At 43.1% G+C, this 23829-nt stretch overlaps 1 protein-coding gene across 1 annotated transcript in view; it reads right to left on the reverse strand.

The window, feature by feature from the left end:
* The window catches only part of PLG (plasminogen), a 47656-nt gene that overhangs the window by 16557 nt on the left and 7270 nt on the right, over positions 1–23829 (reverse strand). Inside the window, exons 4-11 of the mRNA XM_055534714.1 lie at positions 20105–20219; positions 17900–18039; positions 16156–16276; positions 14293–14411; positions 12323–12485; positions 11473–11618; positions 5259–5418; positions 776–948 (exon numbers count right to left, since the gene is read on the reverse strand). Of these exons, the coding sequence (XP_055390689.1) occupies positions 776–948; positions 5259–5418; positions 11473–11618; positions 12323–12485; positions 14293–14411; positions 16156–16276; positions 17900–18039; positions 20105–20219 (1137 nt within the window). The remainder of the gene's footprint in view (positions 1–775; positions 949–5258; positions 5419–11472; positions 11619–12322; positions 12486–14292; positions 14412–16155; positions 16277–17899; positions 18040–20104; positions 20220–23829) is intronic.

Below are 23829 nucleotides of genomic sequence, written 5' to 3' on the forward strand. Positions count from 1 at the left end.
GGCAGAGATTCGCTTTTCTAGAGTGTCCCACCTCAGCCACCATCATCAACCTCTCAATCCATCCAGGCTCAAAACTGTATCCATCCCTCACAGCCAATTACTTTTCTTTTTTTTTTAATTGAAGGATAATTACTTTTCAATGTTGTGTTGATTTCTGCCATGTAACAATGTGAATCAATCATGATTTTATATATATATATATCCTCCCTTTTAAGCCTTCCTCCCCCCTCCCTTGGAGAAGGAAATGGCAACCCACTCCAGTATTCTTGCCTGGAGAATCCCACGGACATAGGAGCCTGGCGTGCTACAGTCCATGGGGTCACAAAGAGTTGGACATGACTGAGCAACTGAAAGAACAAACAACAACTCCCCTCCTGTCCCATCTCTCGAGGTCATCACAGAACACCAGGGTGGGCTCCCTGTGTTATATGCATATATTATATTGTAAGCATCTTGCCACTAGTTATCTATTTCACACGTAATAGTGTATATATGTCAATGCTACTTGCTCAATTCGTCCTACCCTCTCCTTCCCCCGCTGGGTCCACAAGTTCATTCCATTAGTTTTCAACTCCTAAAGACATGCCCACCCCCATCAGGCCAGCAAGAGCAGCTCTGGCTTCCCCAAATGATACCCTGAAGCAGCCTTCCCCATCACAGACTCAGCCAGCACTCCAGTCCCCCCGCAGCAATGAAGCCTCTGCCTCGGGAAGACTCTCCACCTCTTATCATCTCTCTACCCGAGTACACAGATGTCTGGCCACAGACTTCTTACCTGCTTCAGGAGGGTTCTCTATGCTTGGGGCTTGGGGAGCCGCAGGCACCTGCTCTGGCGTTCCTGAACATTTCTTCAGGTTGCAGAACTCCCATCTGACTCTCGGATCGGTGGTATAACACCAGGGGCTCTTATCGGCATCTGGATTTCTGCAGTAGTTCATTGTCAAGCCGCTGTAAATTCCACAGCAATAGAGGTCATGAGAGGTGAGCGAATCTTCAGGGGCACCCCAGCACCCTCTGAATTTTGTTACAACAAAGTGGCTGGAATATTTCCATTAAGGTACCAAAGTGAAAGTGAAAGTCGCTCAGTCGTGTCCAACTCTTTGTGACCCCCTGGACTACACAGTCCACGGAATTCTCCAGGCCAGAATACTGGAGTGGGTAGCCTTTCCCTTCTCCAGGGGATCTTTCCAACCCAAGGATCAAACCCAGGTCTCCTGCATTGCAGGTGGGTTCTTTACCAGCTGAGCCACAAGGGAAGCCCAAGTTACCAAAGGTGCCAATTATTATTATAATGTCACAGGCACAGATGGTCCTCAATTTCTAAAGAACTGGGTGAGTTTTTTAAAGTAGGTTATAATTTTTATTTAAAAATAATCATGGGGAGGGAGGAGGGAGGAGGGTTCAGGATGGGGAACACATGTATACCTGTGGCGGATTCATTTTGATATTTGGCAAAACTAATACAATTTTGTAAAGTTTAAAAATAAAATAAAATTAAAAAAAAATAAAAATAAAAATAATCAAAAGTAATACATGCTGCACACAAAAACAGATCATATATATATATACATGTATAAGAAAAAGTATCAGAATGTTTTCCTTTCCCTGGAAGTGTTAAATAAATTCCCCAGGGATAACCAATATAGATTTTGAAGCACATATTTTACATTTTTTGTGTACAAACAAATATATCTATACCTCTGGCTTTTTCTTCTATGTGAGTAGGGCTATGGAAATTGGAACCAAAACATATTTATCCAAGGCAGAAAAGACATACAAGAGGATGATATTCCCAGGTCAACCCTCTTAGTCTGTTTACTCATAGTGTATTGTGTGTGTGTGTGTGTGTTCAGTTGTAGTCCCACTTTTAGGAGCCCTATGGACTGTAGCCCACCAGGCTCCTCTGTCCATGGAACTTTCTAGGCAAAAATACTGGAGTGGGGTGCCATTTCCTACTCCAGGGATCTTCCTGACCCAGGGATCGAACTCCAGTCTCTTGCAATGGCAGGCGGATTCTTTCCCACTAGAGCCACCTGGAAAGCCCTACTGTATTTTACAATGAAACAAAAACTCATGGCAGTAATATTACTGTAAATAGCATAGGCAGATCAAGTGGGTTGGGGGTTCGGAAGGCTTGTGGCAGCCTTCTGGAAAACTAGCTGGATGAGGTTTCTAGAGGATGCATTCTGGGGCACGCAGGAAGAAGCCCCGGGCTCGTCTACCTGCAGCCGCTCAGGGATGGAGGGAAGAGGGATGTGACTAAAGGAGAGTGGGGCCAAAGGGAGGAAGGGGGACGTCTGGGTAGACCAGGGCTTCTACGGGAGCTGAGTCAGAAGCAACTGGCTAAGGACATAGCAGAGAAGGGACCTGGGGCTCACTGGGCAGCTTGGACCCCTGGGGCCTCCCAAGGACTCTGCCCCAGCTTCTCAGAAGTCTCAGCCTTAGACTCCCCTTTGGAACACAGAACCGCACTCTGTGACTCATGAGATCACTTGGAACATCCAATGTTCTATGGGAATCCAACAGTGTATCTGTGGGGACTATAGACAAGTGACCATCTCAGACCCCGGTCCACAATTTGAGGAAGCCCATCAGCAGGTTTCCAAGCAACTGGATGTGTTAGAAAGGCTTATCACAGGAAACAGGCTCCTGCTCTCTTTTTTCTGTAAAGGTACTTTGATGGACGAGTTTTGATGAACACACACACCTACATAACCCACACTCCTGCTGTGACAGAGAATACGTCCATCACCCCCAGAAACCTCCCTTGGGTCACTGCTCAGTCTTGGCTGCCCTTCCCCTGGAGGCAAATACTATCGAGTTCTACTCCAGAACTTCATATGAATGGACTCATGCAAGGATATACCCTTCTTTCAGTATTTTTGAGCTTTTACCCATGCAATTTGAGGGTATCGGTAGCTTGTTCCTTTTTATTTCTGAATAGTATTCCATGGTATAAGTATCTTACCGGTTATTCATGTTCTTATTGGTGACCACTGAAGTGGCTTCCAGTTTGGGGTTATTTTAGTAATAAAGCTGATAAGAACTTTCTGGTAGATCTTTTCATAGATGTAAGAGACGTGGATTTGATCCCTGAGTCGGGAAGATCCCCTGAAGAAGGAAAGGCAACCCACTCCAGCATTCTTGCCTGGGAAATTCCATGAACGGAGGAACTGGACAGGCTACAGTCCATGGGGTCCCAGAGCGGGACGTGACTCGGCACACACACCGAAACAATCAGGTATGATAGCTGTCCCTGCTCTATCCTTAGAACCACTTCTTACTGTTTGTCTTTTTAGTAACAGTCATTGCCATTGGGTATTTGGTAGTATCTCATTGCGGTTATAGGGGCTTCCCTGGTGGCTCAGTGGTATAAGAAGGTGCCTGCAATGCAGGAGACACAGGTTCCATCCCTGGTTTGGGAAGATCCCCTAGAAGAGGGCATGGCAACCCACTGCAGCATTCTTGCTGGGAGAATCCCATGGACAGAGGAGCCTGCTGGCTACAGTCCACAGAGTCACAAAGAGTCGGACATGACTGAGCGATTGAGCAGCAGCAGCTCTGTGATTATAATTCTTGCTTCTGTGATGGCTAAAATGTTGAACATTTTTTCAGGTTCTTATTGACCATTTGCATATCTTTCCCTGTGGAACATCTTTTAAATGGTTGAAGTCTTTTGTCCATTTTTATTAACTTGTCTTCTTACTGGAATCATTTGGTATTGTCCTCTCAAGACCTTTGCGTTTTCCTCTGGCAGGCAGTTAATTTACCTGGAGATCATTTAGATCCTTTTAGGATTACTTTTGATCTTTGCTCAGATGTTTTTAGAATAGACTTTATCCAAGGAATACACTAACCCTACCGATACATGGACAGAGAAGCCTGGTGGGCTACAGTCCTTGGGATCGCAAAGAGTTGGACACGACTCAACAACAACAACAACTGATAAACGAGACTTTTCTGGATTCCTTACTGAATGGTCAAGGTGTCCCCTGAGGTTTCTCCTCTCTGACTCATAAGAATCTCAACTCTGCAAACACAGAGTCTTCTAGTGCCCTGGGAGATCTATAATCTTCATTTATCTCATGGTTCCCTGTTCTTTGTTCACTGCAGAATCTCTCCCTGCAACGTGTGTAGCTTTGCATTCAGCCAAAGACTTCAGGAGAACTCCATACGTATTTCCAAAGCACCTTCTCTGCACAGATCCTTTCTCAAGATTACCCAGCCTACTCAATCCAAGCTGCCTCACTAAGCCCCAACTCCGGTCTCTGTCTCCTCAGATTAGCAAGACTGCTGTGGTCTGCCCTGGCTCCATTTCCTTGCACTGCAGTCCAAGGAGATACTTTCTTCCCTAAGTATCTCCAGGAAGAAAACCAGGGTCATTGTAAGTTCAATCTAATTTATTTTCCTTTCTGAAAAGTCACAGTCCTATGCTGCCTATTGTCCATCATGTGAAATTTTTCCATATTTTTACAGCCATGTGTCACAGAAAAACTGGTCTGATTAGTCCGAATCTTGTCCACTATTTTGCCCACTGACTTGTCCACTGATGTCCATTGTGCGTATCAGTATCTGTGTGCTTTCTGACTCTAACCTGCCTTCCTGCTTTTGCTCTTAATGCTCTGGTCGTTCACATTCCTTAAGACCACTAGTGCTCAGGACCCAATATGTCTATACAGGTCGGGTGATACACAGATCACCCAGTGGTGATAAATATTTACATTTATTACCCAATGGCAAACACAAACCACTTCAGGAGTTGGAAGACGAAATGATAAAATTCCATGGCTGAAAGACGACACTGCTCTGTAAGCAAGAGCTATGGGATGATCCTATTTCTAAGCCTTCGATTATCTGTGCTTTTGAGCTTTCTACTAGTAGGACCTCAGCCCCTCTGTCTATCCCACCCTGCTTCTGAAACACTACTCAGGAAAGAGAGACAGCCTCTGGCTTCTCTTCTTTCAGAAATTTTGCACAAAAGCAAGTTGCCTGAGACATTTTGTCTCATTCTCTGGAGCCAAAGGAAATTTGGTCCTAAGACATTAATTTCTAGCTGCTGCTGCTGCTAAGTTGCGTCAGTCATATCCGACTCTGTGCAGCCCCATAGACAGCAGCCCACCAGGCTCCCCTGTCCACGGGATTCTCCAGGCAAGAATACTGGAGTGGGTTGCCATTTCCTTCTCAGTTTCGAGCATAACCCTTTAAATGGAAACTGAAGCTGGCGGTTCTCCTCTACCGGTTGAAAATCAAAGACATACGCATTTGGGTAGCTTTCTGGGGTCTTCTGATGCCTGTGTGGTGTCATCGATGACCACGACTGGCATTTCCTTCCCGTGACAGTAGTGGATGACGTGCCTCGATAACTCTGCCCGTTACCATGGTAGCAGTCCTGAGGCACAGGAGTTTGTTCGGGTGGTACTGAAATTGAAAGAGAAGAAATCAGTAAATAATGACTGGAACAGAGAAACGTGTGAAATAACTTATTACACAAACAGAATATCCTCTCTGGGAGTAAACACCGCCGTCTTTTTACATATTGGGAGGCAGATGGACATGCAAAGAAAACAATAGATCCAGAACATTCTAAGACTTTAATGACCTAACTTTTGGGTAAATAGTTAATTTAAAACTTGGGGGGAAAAATAAGCAGGGCAGACTGCTTGTAACTGGACCTTGCACTCATGTGCAAGCTCTCTTTTATGGACCTCCACTGGGTGTTCATGAAAACTCGGCAGGTCTTCAGAAAGACACACTTCATTTGGTAGAGGCTGCATGTGGTGACTGCGTACCAGTGAGCAAGACATGGAAACCTTCTGCATTTTCCCCAGACTCTTTGCTTATGCAAAGCCAAAGCCTTCAGCTGCTGCGGGAAATGGTCCTACCTCCGGGACTCAGGCAAAGACCAGTTGCTTCTCAGGGAGGGGTAGGGCCCTGGAATAGGGGCAGAAAATTCTACTGTGCCAGGATACTTCACCAACACAAAGCAGAAGTCTCCTATTCTTCCACTCAGGACTCAACACAGATACAACTTAGAGTTTAGTTCCATGGGAAGAAGGGGCAAGAATATTGAGAAATATTGCCAGGTGCTCAGATGGTAAAGAATCCACCTGCAGTGCGGGAGACCTGGGTTTGATCCCTGGGTTGGGAACATCTCCTGGAGGAAGCCATGGCAACCCACTGCAGTATTCTTGCCTGGAGAAGCCCCATGGACAGAGGAGCTTGGTGGGCTGCAGTCCACGGGGTCGCAAAGAGTCGGACATGACTGAGCGACTAAGTACAGCATAGCACCAGGTGCCCAGCATCTAAGGCTGAGAGCAGACCAAGAAGACAGAGAATGCCTACCCCCAGCAAAAACTTAGCACTGAGTAACAAGAAACGTAGTCTATCAGTAGGGTCAGGTTAAAAGTGTGGAGTGCCCCCCACCTCTGTGGTGCAGGCATTACTGATTACTAAAAGTTGAGAAGGGATTAAGAATACTGAGAAAGCTCTTGAGCACCCCAGACCCAACTCTAGATACAAGGTGACTGCACCTCACTACTGGGGGGATTTGAAACCTACGGTTCACATAGGGAAAAGCAGCAACAAAACCAAAATTCCTTTTATCTGCTCATGATATTAATTCAATTACCCACATAGCATATTGATAAAAGAAGGCTGCCCATTTCAAAGTGTAAATAAAAGTTGCTTCAATAGCTATTGTTTCTCTACAAGTAAGTCCAAGCATTGATTAAAAATTACAAGACACACACACAAACACACACAAAAACAGGGGGAAAAAGCCACAGGTGAGTGAAATAATCAACAGAGCCAGACTCAGAGCCACCCAGAGATGTGGGATTATCAGATTGAGATTATAAATTCAGTTCAGTTCAGTTCTGTTGCTCAGTCATGTCTAACTCTTTGGGACTCCAAGAACAGCAGCATACCAGGCCTCCCTGTCCAACACCAACTCCCGGAGTTTATCCAAACTCATGTCCATTGAGTCAGTGATGCCATCCAACCATCTCATCCTCTGTCATCCCTTTCTCCTGCCCTCAATCTTTCCCAGCATCACGGTCTGTTCAAATGAGTCAGCTCTTCGCATCATGTGGCCAAAGTATTGGAGTTTCAGCCTCAACATCAATCCTTCCAATGAACACTCAGGACTGATCTCCTTTAGGAAGGACTGGTTGGATCTCCTTGCAGTCCAAGGGACTCTCAAGAGTCTTCTCCAGCAACACAGTTCAAAAGCATCAATTCTTCAGTGCTCAGCTTTCTTTATAGTCCAACTCTCACATCCATACATGACTACTGGAAAAACCATAGCCTTAACTAGATGGACCTTTGTTGACAAAGTAATATCTCTGCTTTTTAATATGCTGTCTAGGTTGGTCATAACTTTCCTTCCAAGGAGTAAGCATCTTTTAATTTCATGGCTATCAGAGCCACCCAGAGATGTGGGATTATCAGATTGAGGTTATAAGGTTCAGTTCAGTTCAGTCGCTCAGTCGTGTCCAACTCTTTGCGACCCCATGAATCGCAGCACGCCAGGCCTCCCTGTCCATCACCAACTCCCGGAGTTCACTCAGACTCACGTCCATCGAGTCAGTGATGCCATCCAGCCATCTCATCCTCTGTCGTCCCCTTCTCCTCCTGCCCCCAATCCCTCCCAGCATCAGAGTCTTTTCCAATGAGTCAACTCTTCGCATGAGGTGGCCAGAGTACTGGAGTTTCAGCTTTAGCATCATTCCTTCCAAAGAAATCCCAGAATGGACTGGTTGGATCTCCTTGCAGTCCAAGGGACTCTCACGAGTCTTCTCCAACACCACAGTTCAAAAGCATCGATTCTTCGGTGCTCAGCTTTCTTCACAGTCCAACTCTCACATCCGTACATGACCACTGGAAAAACCATAGCCTTGACTAGAAGGATCTTTGTTGGCAAAGTAATGTCTCTGCTTTTCAATATGCTATCTAGGTTGGTCATAACTTTTCTTCCAAGGAGTAAGCATCTTTTAGTTTCATGGCTGCAGTCACCATCTGCAGTGATTTTGGACCCCCAAAAAATAAAGTCTGACACTGTTTCCACTGTGTCCCCATCTATTTTCCATGAAGTGATAGGACCAGATGCCATGATCTTCGTTTTCTGAATGTTGAGCTTTAAGCCAACTTTTTCACTCTCCTCTTTCACCTTCATCAAGAGGCTTTTTAGTTCCTCTTCACTTTCTGCCATAAGGGTGGTATCATCTGCATATCTGAGGTTATTGATATTTCTCCCAGCAATCTTGATTCCAGCTTGTGCTTCTTCCAGCCCAGTGTTTCTCATGATGGACTCTGCATATAAGTTAAATAAGCAGGGGGACAACATACAGCCTTGACGTACTCCTTTTCCTATTTGGAACCAGTCTGTTGTTCCATGTCCAGTTCTAACTGTTGCTTCCTGACCTGCATACAAATTTCTCAAGAGGCAGGTCAGGTGGTCTGGTATTCCCATCTCTTTCAGAATTTTCTACAGTTTATTGTGATCCACACAATCAAAGGCTTTGGCATAGTCAATAAAGCAGAAATAGACGTTTTTCTGGAACTCTCTTGCTTTTTCCATGATCCAGCGGATGTTGGCAATTTGATTTCTGGTTCCTCTGCCTTTTCTAAAACCAGCTTGAACATCAGGAAGTTCACGGTTCACATATTGCTGAAGCCTGGCTTGGAGAATTTTGAGCATTACTTTACTAGCGTGTAACATGAGTGCAATTGTGCAGTAGTTTGAGCATTCTTTGGCATTGCCTTTATTCAGGATTGGAATGAAAACTGACCTTTTCCAGTCCTGTGGCCACTGCTGAGTTTTCCAAATTTGCTGGCATATTGAGTGCAGCACTTTCACAGCATCATCTTTCAGGATTTGAAATAGCTCAACTGGAATTCCATCACCTCCACTAACTTTGTTCGTAGTGATGCTTTCTAAGGCCCACTTGACCTCACATTCCAGGATATCTGGCTCTAGGTGAGTGATCACACCAGCATGATTATCCAGGTCATGAAGATCTTTTTTGTACAGTTCTTCTGTGTATTCTTGCCATCTCTTCTTAATATCTTCTGATTCTGTTAGGTCCATACCATTTCTGTCCTTTATTGTGCCCATCTTTGCATGAAATGTTCCTTTGGTATCTCTAATTTTCTTGAAGAGATCTCTAGTCTTTCCCATTCTGTTGTTTTCCTCTATTCTTTTGCACTGATTGCTGAGGAAGACTTTCTTATGTCTTCTTGCTATTCTTTGGAACTCTGATTATAAGGTAATTATGATTAATATGTTGATGGATTTTGTAGTAGATACCATACTGGTCAACAATGTGCATTGATAGATGAAGAATGTCAGCAAAGATGGAAACCATTTTTTAAAAAAATAATAAAATGATCAAATGTAAACACTAGAAATAAAAACCATGTTATCAGAGATGAAAAATTCCTTTGATGGGCTGATTAACAGACTGAACAAAACAGAGTAAATAATCAGTGAACTTGAAAACAGATTGATAAATATTATCTGAATTAACACACAAAGGGAAAAAAAAGAGTGGGGAAAGAAATAGAACCAGCATATAAGAGATATGAGACAGCATGACATGATCTAACATTTGGGTGATTGAAGTCCCAAAAAGGAAAACAGAGAGAGAGAGCAGGAGAAAGGAAATATTTGAGCACTGATGCTAAGAATTTTACAAAAGTAATGAAAATCAATAATCCACAAACACAAGAAGCTCAGAGAGCTTCAAGTAGGAAAAGCACCATAAATATCTAAGTAAACAAATAGACTCACTTAGATGCACTGTAATCAACTGCTGAAAACTGAAAATGAGAGAAAGTCTTAAAGGCAACCAGAGAAAAAAGAAATACTAAATACAGAGAAACACAGATTTCCATCAGAAGCTATTCAAAACAGATGGCAATGGAGTGACATCTTTAAAGTGGTAAAGGGGAAAAATTGTCCACCCAGAATTCTATACCCAACAAAAATTGTTTTTTAAAACTAAAGGCAGTATGAAGACTCTTCCTACTATGAACCGACATACAGACGCTAAAAGACTTCATCATCAACAGACTTGTACTATAAAAAATGGAAAAGGTTAAGTTTTTTACAGGAAGAACATGCCATCACATGGAAATTGGAGAACCAACACAAAGAGATGAAGCACAGAAGAAATGGTAGAAATAAATAAATAAATATAAATATAATACTATTTTTCTTTCTAATTGCTTTAAAAAATGACTGATTCTTCAGGGCAAAAATAGTATCAATTTATTGTGAGACTTCTAAAATAATAGATGTAAACTCAGAACAATAGCATGATATTTTGGGACAGAGTAAATATTGCAATGTTGTAAGTTTCTTACATTATACATCAAGTAAAATAATATTATTTGTAGGTAAAATGTAAGTTAAATGGGTATATTGTAAACATTAAATAGATAGTAAAATGAGATAATAAAAGGCAATACAAAAAACTCAATTAAATCAGAGGCAGAGAAAGATAAAAGGAACAAAATTCAAGTAGAAATAACTAATAGAAATAACAAGTAGAAATAACTAATAGAAATAACAAGTAGAAATAACAAGTAGAAATAACTAAATTGATGGTAGATTTAAATCCAACCATGTTAACAATATGACATTAAATGTAAATGGTCTAAACATCTCAAAAGACTGAGAAAAAAAGACATCATCCAAACTCTAGTACAAATGGAGCTGCAATGGCTCTATTCATATCAGCAAAAGTAGCCTTTAGAACAAGGACTATTTCTAGAGACATGGAGAGAGATTACAGAATGATAAACGGGGTCATTTGTTTGCAAAGACAAGGATCCAAAGTGTGTCTGTGCCTGACAAGGAGTTCCAGAATAGATAAAGCAAACACAAAACTGGAAAGAGATAGACGAATGCACACCTAACATCACCGATCATCTCTCAGTAATCAACAGAAAAGGAGATAGAAAATTAACAAGGATTCAGGAAAGTCAAACAAGACTAACCAGCTTGACCTTGTCGGCGTTTGTAGAACACTACACAACAACAGAAGCCAGATTCTTTTCAGGAGCATGTAAAGCATTCACCAAGACGACTTTATTCTGAACCATAAAATGAGCCTCAACAAATTTAAAGTGAATGTAAAATACATAGCTAATGGGAAGCTGCTATCTAACAGGTTGCTCAACACAGTACTCTGTGACAACCTAGAGGAGTCGGGGAGGAGGGTCAGGACAGAGGGGACATAGGTATACTCATGGTTGATTCACACTGTTGTATGGCAGAAGCCAACACAATATCGTAAAGCAATTATCCTCCAATTAAAAATAAATTTAAAAAAATAGAATAAATGAAATCGTAAGGCATGTTCTCTGACCACAACACAATGAAACCATTTCCAAAGCTACTGTGATGCTTCTGGAATACAAAAATACAGAGCAATGGCGCCCTCAGTAAGCTCCCATGGCCCTTCTTACCTGGGACATCCATACGTTCCGTGGATAACGGAGAGGACTCGCAGGACGGGATTGTGCAGTATTCCCACCTCACTTCGCTGTTGGTTGTATAGCACCATGGGGCTTTCTCCCCATTAGGGTTACGACAGTAGTTTTCCTCCAAGTTTCTGAAAAAGAAGGGATGTGAGTTTGGCTTTCCAAAAGGCTAAAGAAATAACAAAGTACGCACATACTTCTTAATGGTGATACTGGCGGTGTGTCCAGCTAATTCTCTAGAACTATACCAACTGAATAATGGGTGGAAACTTAAGCTGAGTGGGAGTCCGTAGAATTATGGCAGGATGCTTCTCTTGGGTGAATGATTCAAATATATTCCTTGACTGTGTATCATGAAGCAAAATAGATCTTTCACTGTGCCTCAGGCACTGTGCTACATGCTGGACACGCAATGGGTGTTTTCTACACTGTTCCTGCCTCCTAAAGCGTATATCATAGCCCTCGAATTTGTGTTCTCAAACCTTACTGTACATTTCATGCAAAACCTTGCTAAAACCCACTCCAAGGTCACTGATTTAGTAGATGGACAAGAAGGTCTCCCAGAATTTGCATTTCTAACAAACTTCCTGATGCTATTGATGCTGCAGGCCCAGGAAACCACACTTTGAGAACCAGTTTTCTAGGGAAACCAGTGCTAAATGTCACTTCCCTTGCAAGTGACTTGACCAGTTTTCATTCCCAAAAGCTTTAAGCCGAGGTTCCTATTGTCACTAAAACCCAGGCACGTCAGTGGGATCTTGCTGTCCATCCCATGACAAGGATGGAATGGTTCATTCCTTTCCTTGACAAGGAAATGAAACCAGAGCAGACTCACTTGCAGGGAAAGTTTTCTGGGGTCCTGTTGTGTTTGTGGGGCGTCTGCTCGCTCCAGCGCTGACACGTGTGCCCGGACGTGGTGACGGCCACCGTCCCTCCGTAGTTTCTGCCGGTTCCCTTCAGACACTGATACTTCGGCCCAGAAGATGGTGGGGGTGTGGCTTAAATGGGGAAGATATGTTACAGTGAGTGCTTCTACGTAAAGAAGGCACAGGTGGAAGTTACGGGAGTTGGAGGCAGAGAGTGTCAGTCTGTCTTCTTTTCCTCTCATCCTTCCAGAATCCTGCATTTGAATGTCGTTTATCATTTTTCAGAAGAAGCCGATGTGGTAGAATCGATGTTTATGAGACCCTCTTATGAAAACAGAGAAGGCAATGGCACCCCACTCCAGTACTCTTGCCCGGCAAATCCCATGGACAGAGGAGCCTGGTAGGCTGCAGTCCATGGGGTCGCGAAGAGTCAGACATGACTGAGTGACTTCACTTTCCCTTTTCACTTTCATGCATTGGAGAAGGAAATGGCAACCCACTCCAGTGTTCTTGCCTGGAGAATCCCAGGGACGGCGGAGCCTGGTGGGCTGCCGTCTGTGGGGTCGCACAGAGTCGGAGACAACTGAAGCGACTTAGCAGCAGCAGCAGCTTATGAAAAACCCCTCCAGGGACAAGACCCTTGGAGTAAGTGCTTCTTTCTGTATTCTCTGTTTTCTATAGTCTCAGTTCAACCCACACGGTGAGGCTCAACTGTGTCGTATCCTACCCCAAATCTGCACATGTGCCAATGAACCAGCTTCCTTTCTGAAGAATAAATGATTCATTAAGTACACATAACTGACTGACTCCGAGTATTCCACAAACAACAGAGGGAGTCCATGGGAAGAAAGAAAATAGTGTCTCCAAGGAAAAGGGTATGCAGTGAGAAATCAAATTCTTAAGACACACTGTCATACATAAAACAGATAAACAAAGATTTACTGTATAGCACACGGAAGTATATTCAATATCATGTAATAAACTATGATAGAGAAGAGTCGGGGGGAAGAGAATACAGATACATGCATACATGCGTATAACCAAATCACTTTGCTATACACCTGAAACTGAGACAGTATTGGAAATCAACTACACGTCAATTTAAAGAAGGAAAGCCTCAAGGGAAAAAGAGACTGAAAGAGAAACTGATGTTCATAAGGGGAGTACTGAGTCCCGTTAGTCACTCTAGCCTGACCGTCTGAGTGAAGAATAGGAAGCCAGATCTCAGGACCCACTGAGTCCTGTTAACAGTCTCAACCGTCCTTGTTCAGCGCCTTGCTTCAAATCCTTATAGAAGGAAAATATGATAAAACTGCTTTTTACAAGTCATTCCCGCCAGGTCTGCCATTTCATCTTCTCCCCCAGACCTCTCTTCTCCTGCCACTGCCTCCCAAGCTGGCCACACGGAAAAACTGTACATCCTGAGACAGCACTTTGCTTACAATTAGAAAGAACTCGGTAAAGCATCTGTCTGCAATGCAGGAGACCCGGGTTCAATCCCTGGTTTGGGAAGATCCCCTAGAGAAGGAAACAGCAGCCCACTCCAGTACACTTGCCTGGAAAATCCCATGGATGGAGGAGCCTGGTAGGCTACCATCCAGAGTCGGACACGACTGAGTTTCACTTCACTGGTTGATAATGAAATCCAGGTACCAGAAGCTGTGGGTCTGATTTGCCTTTAGCACTAGAGAACGGGAGGGTACCAGAGATCACTCCCAAAAGCCTACATTCATCTGTACTCAGAAGAGGCAAAAGAGGACCCCCCCCCAAAAAAACATAAAAAATAGATGCTCTCATCAATTACACATAGTAACCAATAAACTGTTTTAAAAGAGTAATCACATCCCATAGGACTTGTGGGGCACTTTCCAGGCACAGCGCTCTTGATTCCGAGAGAACAGGTGAAGGTCCCTGAGGACTGGGTCAGAACCATACTTACTACATCTCGGGATGTCACAGAATTCCCAGCGCTTTTGGGGGTCGGTGGTGAAACACCATGGGCGGGGCTCCCCATCAGGATTACGGCAGTAGTTCATCTTCAGATTCTTGCTTGGAAATCTGAAGGTGCGAGAAGGACTTTAACAGCACTGAACATTGACCTTCACAGATGAGAATCATTTCAAATGAGCAAATACTGAGCAGCCGCTGTGTGCTAGGCACAGTCAGGCACCCAGGGAGGTGACCGGATGAAGGTTATTCTCGGTGTGAGGACCATCTCATAAGAAAGATCAGCTGAGTGTTCCAAGGATTGATTTTCTAACAGTCTACATGTGCCACAATCATGGAACAGGATCAACTTGGTCATTTGCGCCATCTGGAAAACTTATGTCAGCCAACTTCAATGAGTCAACGGCAATTAATAGCAATTTTTAAAATACAAAGTACTCACTGGCTAGAGATAGTTCTTGAGTAAACAGTGCAGCCTAGAAGTTGGTGTCTTCATAGGTTAAAGGAATGGTCCTTCTAGTCTACCCGGTTCTGAGCCTGCTAATCTTTAAACTTGTAGAAACGGGCACAGATAAGCTATGTCCCTGTGTGCAGGCCAGGGAGTACCCCAGCAGCAGGGACCGAGTGACAGAGCCTGTGAGATGAACGCCACGCCTCGTGTCCCTCCAGGCTCATTTCACGTCCCTTCCTGAGACTGTAAATGCTTCGTCAGGATGGGCAGAGCAACCTGCAGTGGCTTAGGCAATCTTCTTCCAGTTTCTGGGAAGTAAATTTAACCAATTCTGAGGCTGGAGGCCTTCACTGTGTTTCTTCTTTGGAGTACAGTAGGGGAAAGAAAATAACAGCAGCAGTGATTTAAGACAGCTATTTGAAGCAGGAGGTACAGACACGCAGGGGAGCTGTTTTCCACACTGGAATCTGTGACTTAGTCTCTTTTCCTGCAAGTTTTTACAACCCCCATTATAATCCTGTAGTCATCAAAAAATGAAGAGAATGACCAGAAGCAGCTATAGAGAGGGAGGTGTTTTAAGTACAATTAATATAAAATAGGAGATGCAGAAATTTATCCCCACCATTACTTTCTAGATCAGGGCCTCTTTTTTCTACTATAGATTCATGACCCTCTTTGAGTAGCTAGTGAAAGTTAGGGATCCTCCATCCCATAAAAATACACTGGTATAAACACACATAAAATATTGAGGGATTCACAACACCCTAAAGCCCACCCACAGATCACAGGGTAGGAAGCTCTGAATCTCATCAGCATGAAGAAAAAGAAAGGAATACAAAGAGGAGGGCAATATTTGGAAAACACACAGGTGAGATGTGTATATTCTATGTGTATAGATGCATATATCTATATTTCTTACATTTAACCTAGAAATTAGCCAGGAATCTGGTTACAGTGCAAATGCAGACTCGGGATGAGATTCTGCATTTCTAACAAACGCTTAGGTGACAGCAGTCTTCCATGGAGCACATTTTAACTAGTAAGAATGTATACTTCTAAGGGAGGGGATGTATGTATACCTATGGCTGATTCATGTTGAGGTTTGACAGAAAACAGCAAAATTCTACAAAGCAATTCTCCTTCAAAACTAATACAATTATGTAAAGTTTAAAAAATAAAATTAAAAAAAATAATAAAGTGATTACCAAAACTTAAAAAAAATAAATAAATTTTAAAAAAGAATGTATACTTCTTTTGCAGTCACGTAGGAAAATGCAAACTTTGAAATTCAAAAACATTGGGTGTGTTCACTTTTTGAGGAATGCTAAAAAACCTAGATAATATTGAATTACCCATAGCATTGCAGAGGCTTAAACATCCAATTTCACTGCCAGGGAGACTTACTTGGAAGGAATGTATCCGTGGGCATGTGGGCTCTGAGAGTCCCAAGCCTGGCAGTCACGTCCAGACATGGTCTTGGCAATCTTGCCCTCATAGTTTTCTCCACTGCAATGCATACATTCATCTGGGAAGAACGGAAAGGAAGAAAGAAACTGGAATGAATGAAGCAAAAAAGGGTAAAGACTAGACTACCACTAGAAGTGTCTCAAATACCTTTACCACTTGTTCGTTGGTAATTTTCCACCAATTACCTAGCAACAAAATTGGCAATAAAGGCTTAATTTTCTAATACAATCCAAAACGTCATTCTCTTTTTCAAATGGTAGAATTAGCAGATGTGGTCAATACCTTCTTTGCTATTACAGTTATGGCCAAATCCAGAAACTCCATAATACTTTGTCTTCAAGGTTGGCTACATGTGTTGGTCCTTGGTGGTTGTGGGGAGAGATTGCATATAATCTCAGGAATCTGTAAATTCTCTACTAGAATTTTTTTAATATTTGAGGTCTGTCTTCCAAAAAATTCCTATGGAATTATTCTGATTGAATGCATGCTTGCTCAGTCACGTCCTACTCTTTGTGACCTCGTAAACTGCAGCCTGCCAGGCTCCTCTGTCCATGGAATTTTCCAGGCGAGAATACTGGAGTGAGTTGCCATTTCCTCCTCCAGGGGATCTTCCCAACCCAGGGATGGAACCCGTATCTCCTGTGTCTCCTGCATTGGCAGCCAGATTCTTTGCCATCAAGCCATTGGGAAGCTCTCTCTGATTGTCTGGATAACTGCCGAAGAAGCCGGCAGCCTCTCAGAATTTTAGTGCCAGGGTTTTTGCTTGTGTTCGTGACCTCGAGAGAGAAACAATATTCACCTAAAGGGACAATGCTTCTCTTTTTATCATTATTATTGAGAAGCATGACTGGTTGTTTTTCTTTCTTGCATCCCTGTAAAATGGAAACGTTGCAATGCTTAATATAATGTGGTATAGCAGAAGAATATACGACTTGAATTTTTATGTGGCAATAAGGAAAACAGAAGCAGACCTGAGATAAAAAGGATACTCTCATGTCAGTAAAGGGCCAGATGACCCCATAACATAGTGTACAAATAAATAAAGAATGCCAATGGTTGGACTAGAGGAAGTGATGGGAAACTGAGCCAGTATGGACTCAACCACGTGGTTATGCAAACCCCACCTTCATTCATCCCCCTATTGCATCAATAAATGTAGCAGGAAATATGAAGTAAAGAACATTTTCCCATAGGATATTTTACATTCTTTTGACGTTGACTTTTGAAGTGAGCTCTTAAATTGATTGTTCCATTAAAACAATAGATGGCTGACTTAAAAACTGGTTCGTGGCTTGGTTTCAGCAACATGACAAAGTCTACCCTGTTAACTTAATGTTGTGCGTTTGAATTGTATTGATGTTGTGGTTTTATGCTAGCAGTTGAATTGCACATATGTTTCTGGCTTAAACTGTGTCAGAGCTTTAAGCATAAGAAGTGTGCATCTAGAGTTTACATCTAGCTTTATATTTGTCCCTGTTGAACTACACGTTAATAAAGATAATTTGGATCCATAATGGAAACTGTGCAAAATTTTGGTCTTTTCCCAGGGGTCATGTATGACTTGATGATGTCAAACACGGCACTAATTGATTACTAATATCCCCATAGATAATCACTTTAGAGCAAATTACTCCACACATAAAGGGCAGAATAGGAAGCTTTTTCCAGAGCCATGCCCGACCTTCGCATTCGGGAATGTTGCAGTAGTCGTATCTCTTGTCTGGGTCTGTGGTGTAACACCAGGGCCCACTGTCGTCACTGTCTGGGTTCCTGCAATAGTTCTCCTCCAGTCCCGCTAGAGGGAATTTTTCAGGCGAAAAGCTGCAGAGGATGGAAAAGAGTCACTTTGACTGTATTTTAAAAATCAACATGTTATCAGCAGGGCAGGATAAGATCCCCCCGCCCTTCCCAACTGTGGTTTGAGATTGTGTCATCCAACTATATTTCGGCTGTGTCCAATAGCATTTGTGTCCAGTTTTCAGAGTCTCTACTGATAGCCTGTTCAGTAGACTAGCTAATATCACTGTTCTTACTGTGTGAACAGCCAAGTCTTAGAAGTAGAGTCAAAGTGTCTTATGCACAGTAGAAATGTAAAGCCCTCAAAGCCTGCCAAATTCATGACACATGCCAAACACCTGCTTTTGTCAGTTGCCCTTCTCTCTGTAAAAATAATAAAAGTTGATACCATTTTGTCTGTGTGAACTCTGCATGAGGCATTATGCTAAAGTCTCTCTATACATTCTCTAATGTAGTCAATAAAAATGCCCATCAGGAAGGTGTTATTATATTCCCACTTCCCAGATCAGAAAACTGAGGCACAGCCATGTGAAACAGATCAAATCCCACCTAAGCTTGAGCAGTTAATAAATAGCATCTCAAGAGTTTAAAGTCGGATCTGTCTGATGCCAAACTCCACGTCCTTTCTGAGGTATGTCTAGAATTAATGGGAGAGTGGGAGGATAGAGTGAAGCTCGTTTTCAGAGATGAGCTGCTGTGTCGCAATAAGAAATTGGATTAAAAACCTAAGACTTTGAATCTAAAATGGCAGATTTTGTTTCTGGTTCTTCTGTGTACCTGTTTTTGGTAGATTTGGTGCTCTTGGGACTTCAGTTTCCTCTCCAGTTGGGGTATAGATGACCAAGATTCTCTCTCAGACCCTTGCCGTTCTATGACTTGGCCATTTGGTTTATCTTTTTAATCTCAATAAGCCTTAGTGTGCTGGGAACATGAGGCTTCATCTTGTTGTTGTTGTTGCTTAGTCTCTCAGTTGTGCGACCCCATGGACTGTAGCCCACCAGGTACTTCTGTTCATGGGATTTTTCAGACAAGAATAATGGAGTGGGTTGCTGTTTCTTTCTCCAGGGGATCTTCTTGACCCTGGGATTGAACCCATGTTTCCTGCATTGGCAGGCGGATTCTTTACCACTGAGCCACCAGGGAAGCCCAACTCATAAGGATGGCTAAAAACAATTTGGGAGGATCATAGACACTAAATTCCCACTTGATAAGCATTGTTAATGAGAATTTAATACACCTAATATGATTTTTCCAGTGGTCATGTATGGATGTGAGAGTTGGACTGTGAAGAAAGCTTAGCACAGAAGAATTGATGCTTTTGAACTGTGGTGCTGGAGAAGACTCTTGAGAGTCCCTTGGACTGCAAGGAGATCCAACCAGTCCATCTTAAAGAAGACCAGTCCTGGGTGTTCATTGGAAGGACTGATGCTGAAGCTGAAACTCCAATACTTTGGCCACCTCATGCGAAGAGTTGACTCACTGGAAAAGACCCTGATGCTGGGAGGGATTGAGAGCAGGAGAAGAAGGGGACAACAGAGGATGAGATGGCTGGATAGCATCACCAACTCGATGCACATGAGTTTGGGTGAACTCAGGGAGTTGGTGATGGACAGGGAGGCCTGGCATGCTGCGATTCATGGGGTCACAAAGAGTCGGACACAACTGAGTGACTGAACTGAACACCATATTGGGCAAAGTATAAAAAATGACATTAAAATAAATAATAGGCAAGTTGCAAGGTAATCTGTTTTTTGCAATGTTGATGTGAACACATTTGGTTTAGACTGATTGAATTGTAAACATCATCATCTTTTTCTTTTCTCAGTCTCAGCCTAGAATTCATGTTCTAGAATTTATTGTTCTTTTTTTATTGTTTTAAATCTTCCAAAAAAAAAGCATATACACAAGAATGAATGGACAGCACCTGCTTTCTGCTTTTATGCCATCAATTATTGAGCAGCTCTGCACCAGCATCAGTAAGATTCTCCCCATGCCTGCTAGTCTAGTCACATGTTCTGATTTGAGTCAGAAATAACGGAATCATTCTGAGGATAAGAGGTGAACACGGAGACAAAACAGAAAGTCTTACTTGGGCACGTGTGGAGAAGTGGCGCTCCATTTTTGACAGGTGACCCCACTTTTTGTTTTGGCTGTGGTCCCTCTGTAGGTCTTCCCATTTCCGGTCTTGCACTCCAAAAGGTAGACTGCAAGGAAGCCCAAACAGTGGTCAAACCCTTTCACCACAACGACGAAAAATCGCGAGGAAGCCCTGCGCTACTCGGTCACGTTGTGAGAAAGGACAGCGTTACCCACTATTTACAAAGACAGTCTGTGGGAGAGTTATTGCAGGCTTCCCTGGTGGCTCAGTGGTAAAGGAGCCGCCTCACAGTGCAGGAGATGTGGGTTTAATCCCTGGGTTGGGAAGATCCCCAGAGAAAGAAATGGCAACCCTCTCCAGTATTCTTTCCTGGACAGTTCCCATGAACAGAGGAGCCTGGTGGGCTACAGTCCATGGGATCACAAAGAGTCGGACACGACCTAGCAACTAAACAACAGCAACAAGGGATTATAGTTACATGTGGGATTCATTCCTTTCTCTAGAGCTCCGGCCCTCCCATGTGCCAGGCAGATGCTGCGTGCTGGAGTGCTGGGGACACTTGGAGTAGGAACCGCACAGGTCCTGCCCGAGTGGAGCTTACATCTCAGTGGAATCTGGGGCCCCAAGGTAATCAAGGACACAGATTGTGAAGTAGACAACCTCATGGCAACATGTGTAACAGAGAAAATAAATAACATCGTGAGGGAGTGGATGGGAAGTGGGTGAGGGCTTCTTCGTGGAATGGGCAGACCCACAGAGGCTGAAAGAGATGCAAGCCATTTCTAGGTTCACTGTGGTATTTTAAGTGTGAAAAAAGTACCAAAGAGGGTAATACAGTTGTGGTCTACTCTCAACGTTTACAGAAGATGCCCTCAACCAGCCTCCATTTTAACAACTTGCTGGTTACCCAGTGGGCCCCATCCTGCCTTTAAAACATACTGCCAGGGGCCCCCCTGCAGCCCACATGTGGCAGGACGGGCATCTGTGGCTGGCAAGCCACTTTCAGGAGTGCTGACCCACTCTGTTCCCACCAGTTGGGTTATACACTTACCAAGAGTCAGTTGTTTTTATTTCCAAAACTTTTTATACAGCTCTATTTGATTACGGATGATCTAAACTGAGAAATGAAAGGGAGAGGGGAAGGAGCTTTTTTTATAAACTAAGATAAATAGTTTTAAGTAGTTGAAAGAGTAGAGTAGTTCTTTAAATTGTTATCAAGGGGCTTTCCGGTGGCCCGGTGGTGAAGACTCTGTACTCTCACCGCCAGGGAACATAGGGTCCTTCCCTGGTCTAGGAACTAAGATCCCCCATGCCACAGGATGCAGCCAGAACAAATTGTTACCAAATCCGCTGAGAGTAGTCCATTCGTGTTGTTGATATGAGTTTGAGAGGAGGGGAATCATGAAAATATAAAGGAATTTTACAGTCAGATTGTTAATGGGTATCTCTAGACTTGCTCAAGTTCAAAGAGAAGGACTGATTATGGTAGATAACTCATGAGTGTGGTTTATACAAGAAATGCTCTAGATAACTTCTGTTGGTGGCTCCAGATTCAAAGAAAAAATGCCTCTGCTTTACATCCAAAGGTACCAGCATAAGCTTGTATTTTCAAATAAAATATAAAATATTTAAAGTATATTTGTATTATCTTTTATGATTCGCCACTCAATGTTTTTGAATAGAGGATATTTGTTTTACAATGTTGTGTTGGTTTCTACCTTTCAACAATGTGAATCAGCTATAAGTATGTTTACATATATATATATATGTCTCCTCCCTCTTGAGTCTCCCTCCCAGCCCCCAGCCCACCCCTCTGGGGAGCACTGAGCTGAGCTCCCTGTGTAATACAGCAGCTTCCCACGAGCCATCTATTTTACACATGATAGTGTTTTATGTGTAAAACAAATAGTGGGAAGCTGCTATATTTCACTGGGAGCTCAGTTTGGTGATCTTGGGCTTCCCAGGTGGCATTAGTAGTGAAGAACCCGCCTGACAATGCAGGAAACATAGAGATGCAGGTTTAATTCCTGAGTTCAGAAGATTCCTTGGAATAGGAAATGGCAACCCATTCCAATATTCTTGCCAGAAAATTCCATGGACAGAGGAGCCTGGTCGGCTACAGTCCATACGATAGCAAAGAGTCAGACACACTGAAGCAGCTTAGCACTCAGTGTATACATGTCAATGCTTTAAATTAATCGATCAATTTTCTGGGTAGAATACTTCTAACACACCTAGAATACTTCTAACACACCTATAGTAACTACTGCTTTAAACTCAACACTCTGTATAAAGATCGCAGATATATCTTCATTGAGATATATGATGCCAGTCGATATGTTACACTTATCAAAAAAGGTAAACAAGGTATTCCAGAGGCCACGGGGTCAGGGGAGGGGATGCTTGAGCTGCAACTTGGGCAACGAGGAGCCGGAAGAACAGAGGAGGGTCAGGATGAGCAAGCCTGCGCTCCGCCTGCTGCAGGAGGCATAGACATCAGCCCAGCACGCAAGGTAGGCTGAGTAACACAGCGCCCGGTAGCACCTGGTGAGTATTTGGACTTTCTTCTAAGGGCACTGAGGGTTCGAAGCAGGGCAGTTCCGGACCAGCCGCTGTGGTGATGAGGGCAGCTTTAGACCCAAGTGGTGGCAGTGGCCCTGGTGGCCAGTGGAGATGAAACTGATCTGACACTGACTGTTCCCAGAAACACCCTGGCAGGTAATTTTGCAGTGGGTCAATATTCCACAGTAAAGACACAAGCACCCGAAAGCGACTGACTTTTGACTCTTTCCCTCTCTTTTGTTTGTCTGTACCCGCCACAGTTTGTATAACCTTTGGCTCCTTTCCGTCACCCTGAAAACAGGCAACTCTTCAACTAGCCAAACGAAGCCTAGAGGTCACCCCCTTGATCCTTCTGGTTAACCATTTACAGAGGACATGTTTAAATGGTAACATTTGCACACAGAATCCCACCAGCATTTTTTAAATGTCTGATAGACTGGGTAAGCCCATGTATCTCTTTACTCAGTAACTGCAAGAACTAATAATGTCCACAGATGAACTTCAGATTTAATTTGCACTTTAGACTCAAGAGTTAGAGCTCAACAGTGGACCTGAAGTGAGGTTAACAGATGCACAGCACTTAAAGCTAAGATGAACCACCATGTAGACATAATCCTAACCTAAAAAACACCTCTCAAAATCTTAGAGTTTGGTGGGGAAACTCGAGAGAACGTTGCAAGCTGTTGTCAAGAATACATGAAATAGGATGTTTCTTGTTGTCTTCAACACTTGTGAAGCAGAATATCTGGAGAGTAAAACTGCTATCAAAATAGTCCTGACACCCCACAACAACAGAGAATAGGAAGTAGTGGTAAAGCATTATAAGTCACTTGAATCTTCGTACAGACTTAATGAACTTGTGCACGACTACGAAGACACACAATTTCTGAAGGAATCTAAGCCATCCGTGATCCTAAACAATGAAGGATCCAGAGTTTTTAAGGAACTCTCGAAAATGAGCTGCAACTTCTGCATGTTTTCAGAGTTCTGCACCATTTCAGAGACTAGGGGAAACATGGGCCATGACGGAAAGAAAAGTAGAACTTGTAGAACTAAGGATACTGTCCCTATTCAAATGTTACTGCAGATTGAAAACACCTCGGTTTTGCTATCGCTCCAGGCTTCAGACCACAGACGGTGGTCCCTGAAGAAAA

The sequence above is a fragment of the Bubalus kerabau genome, chromosome 9, assembly GCF_029407905.1.
Source record: "Bubalus kerabau isolate K-KA32 ecotype Philippines breed swamp buffalo chromosome 9, PCC_UOA_SB_1v2, whole genome shotgun sequence".
NCBI classification, from domain to species: domain Eukaryota; kingdom Metazoa; phylum Chordata; class Mammalia; order Artiodactyla; family Bovidae; genus Bubalus; species Bubalus kerabau.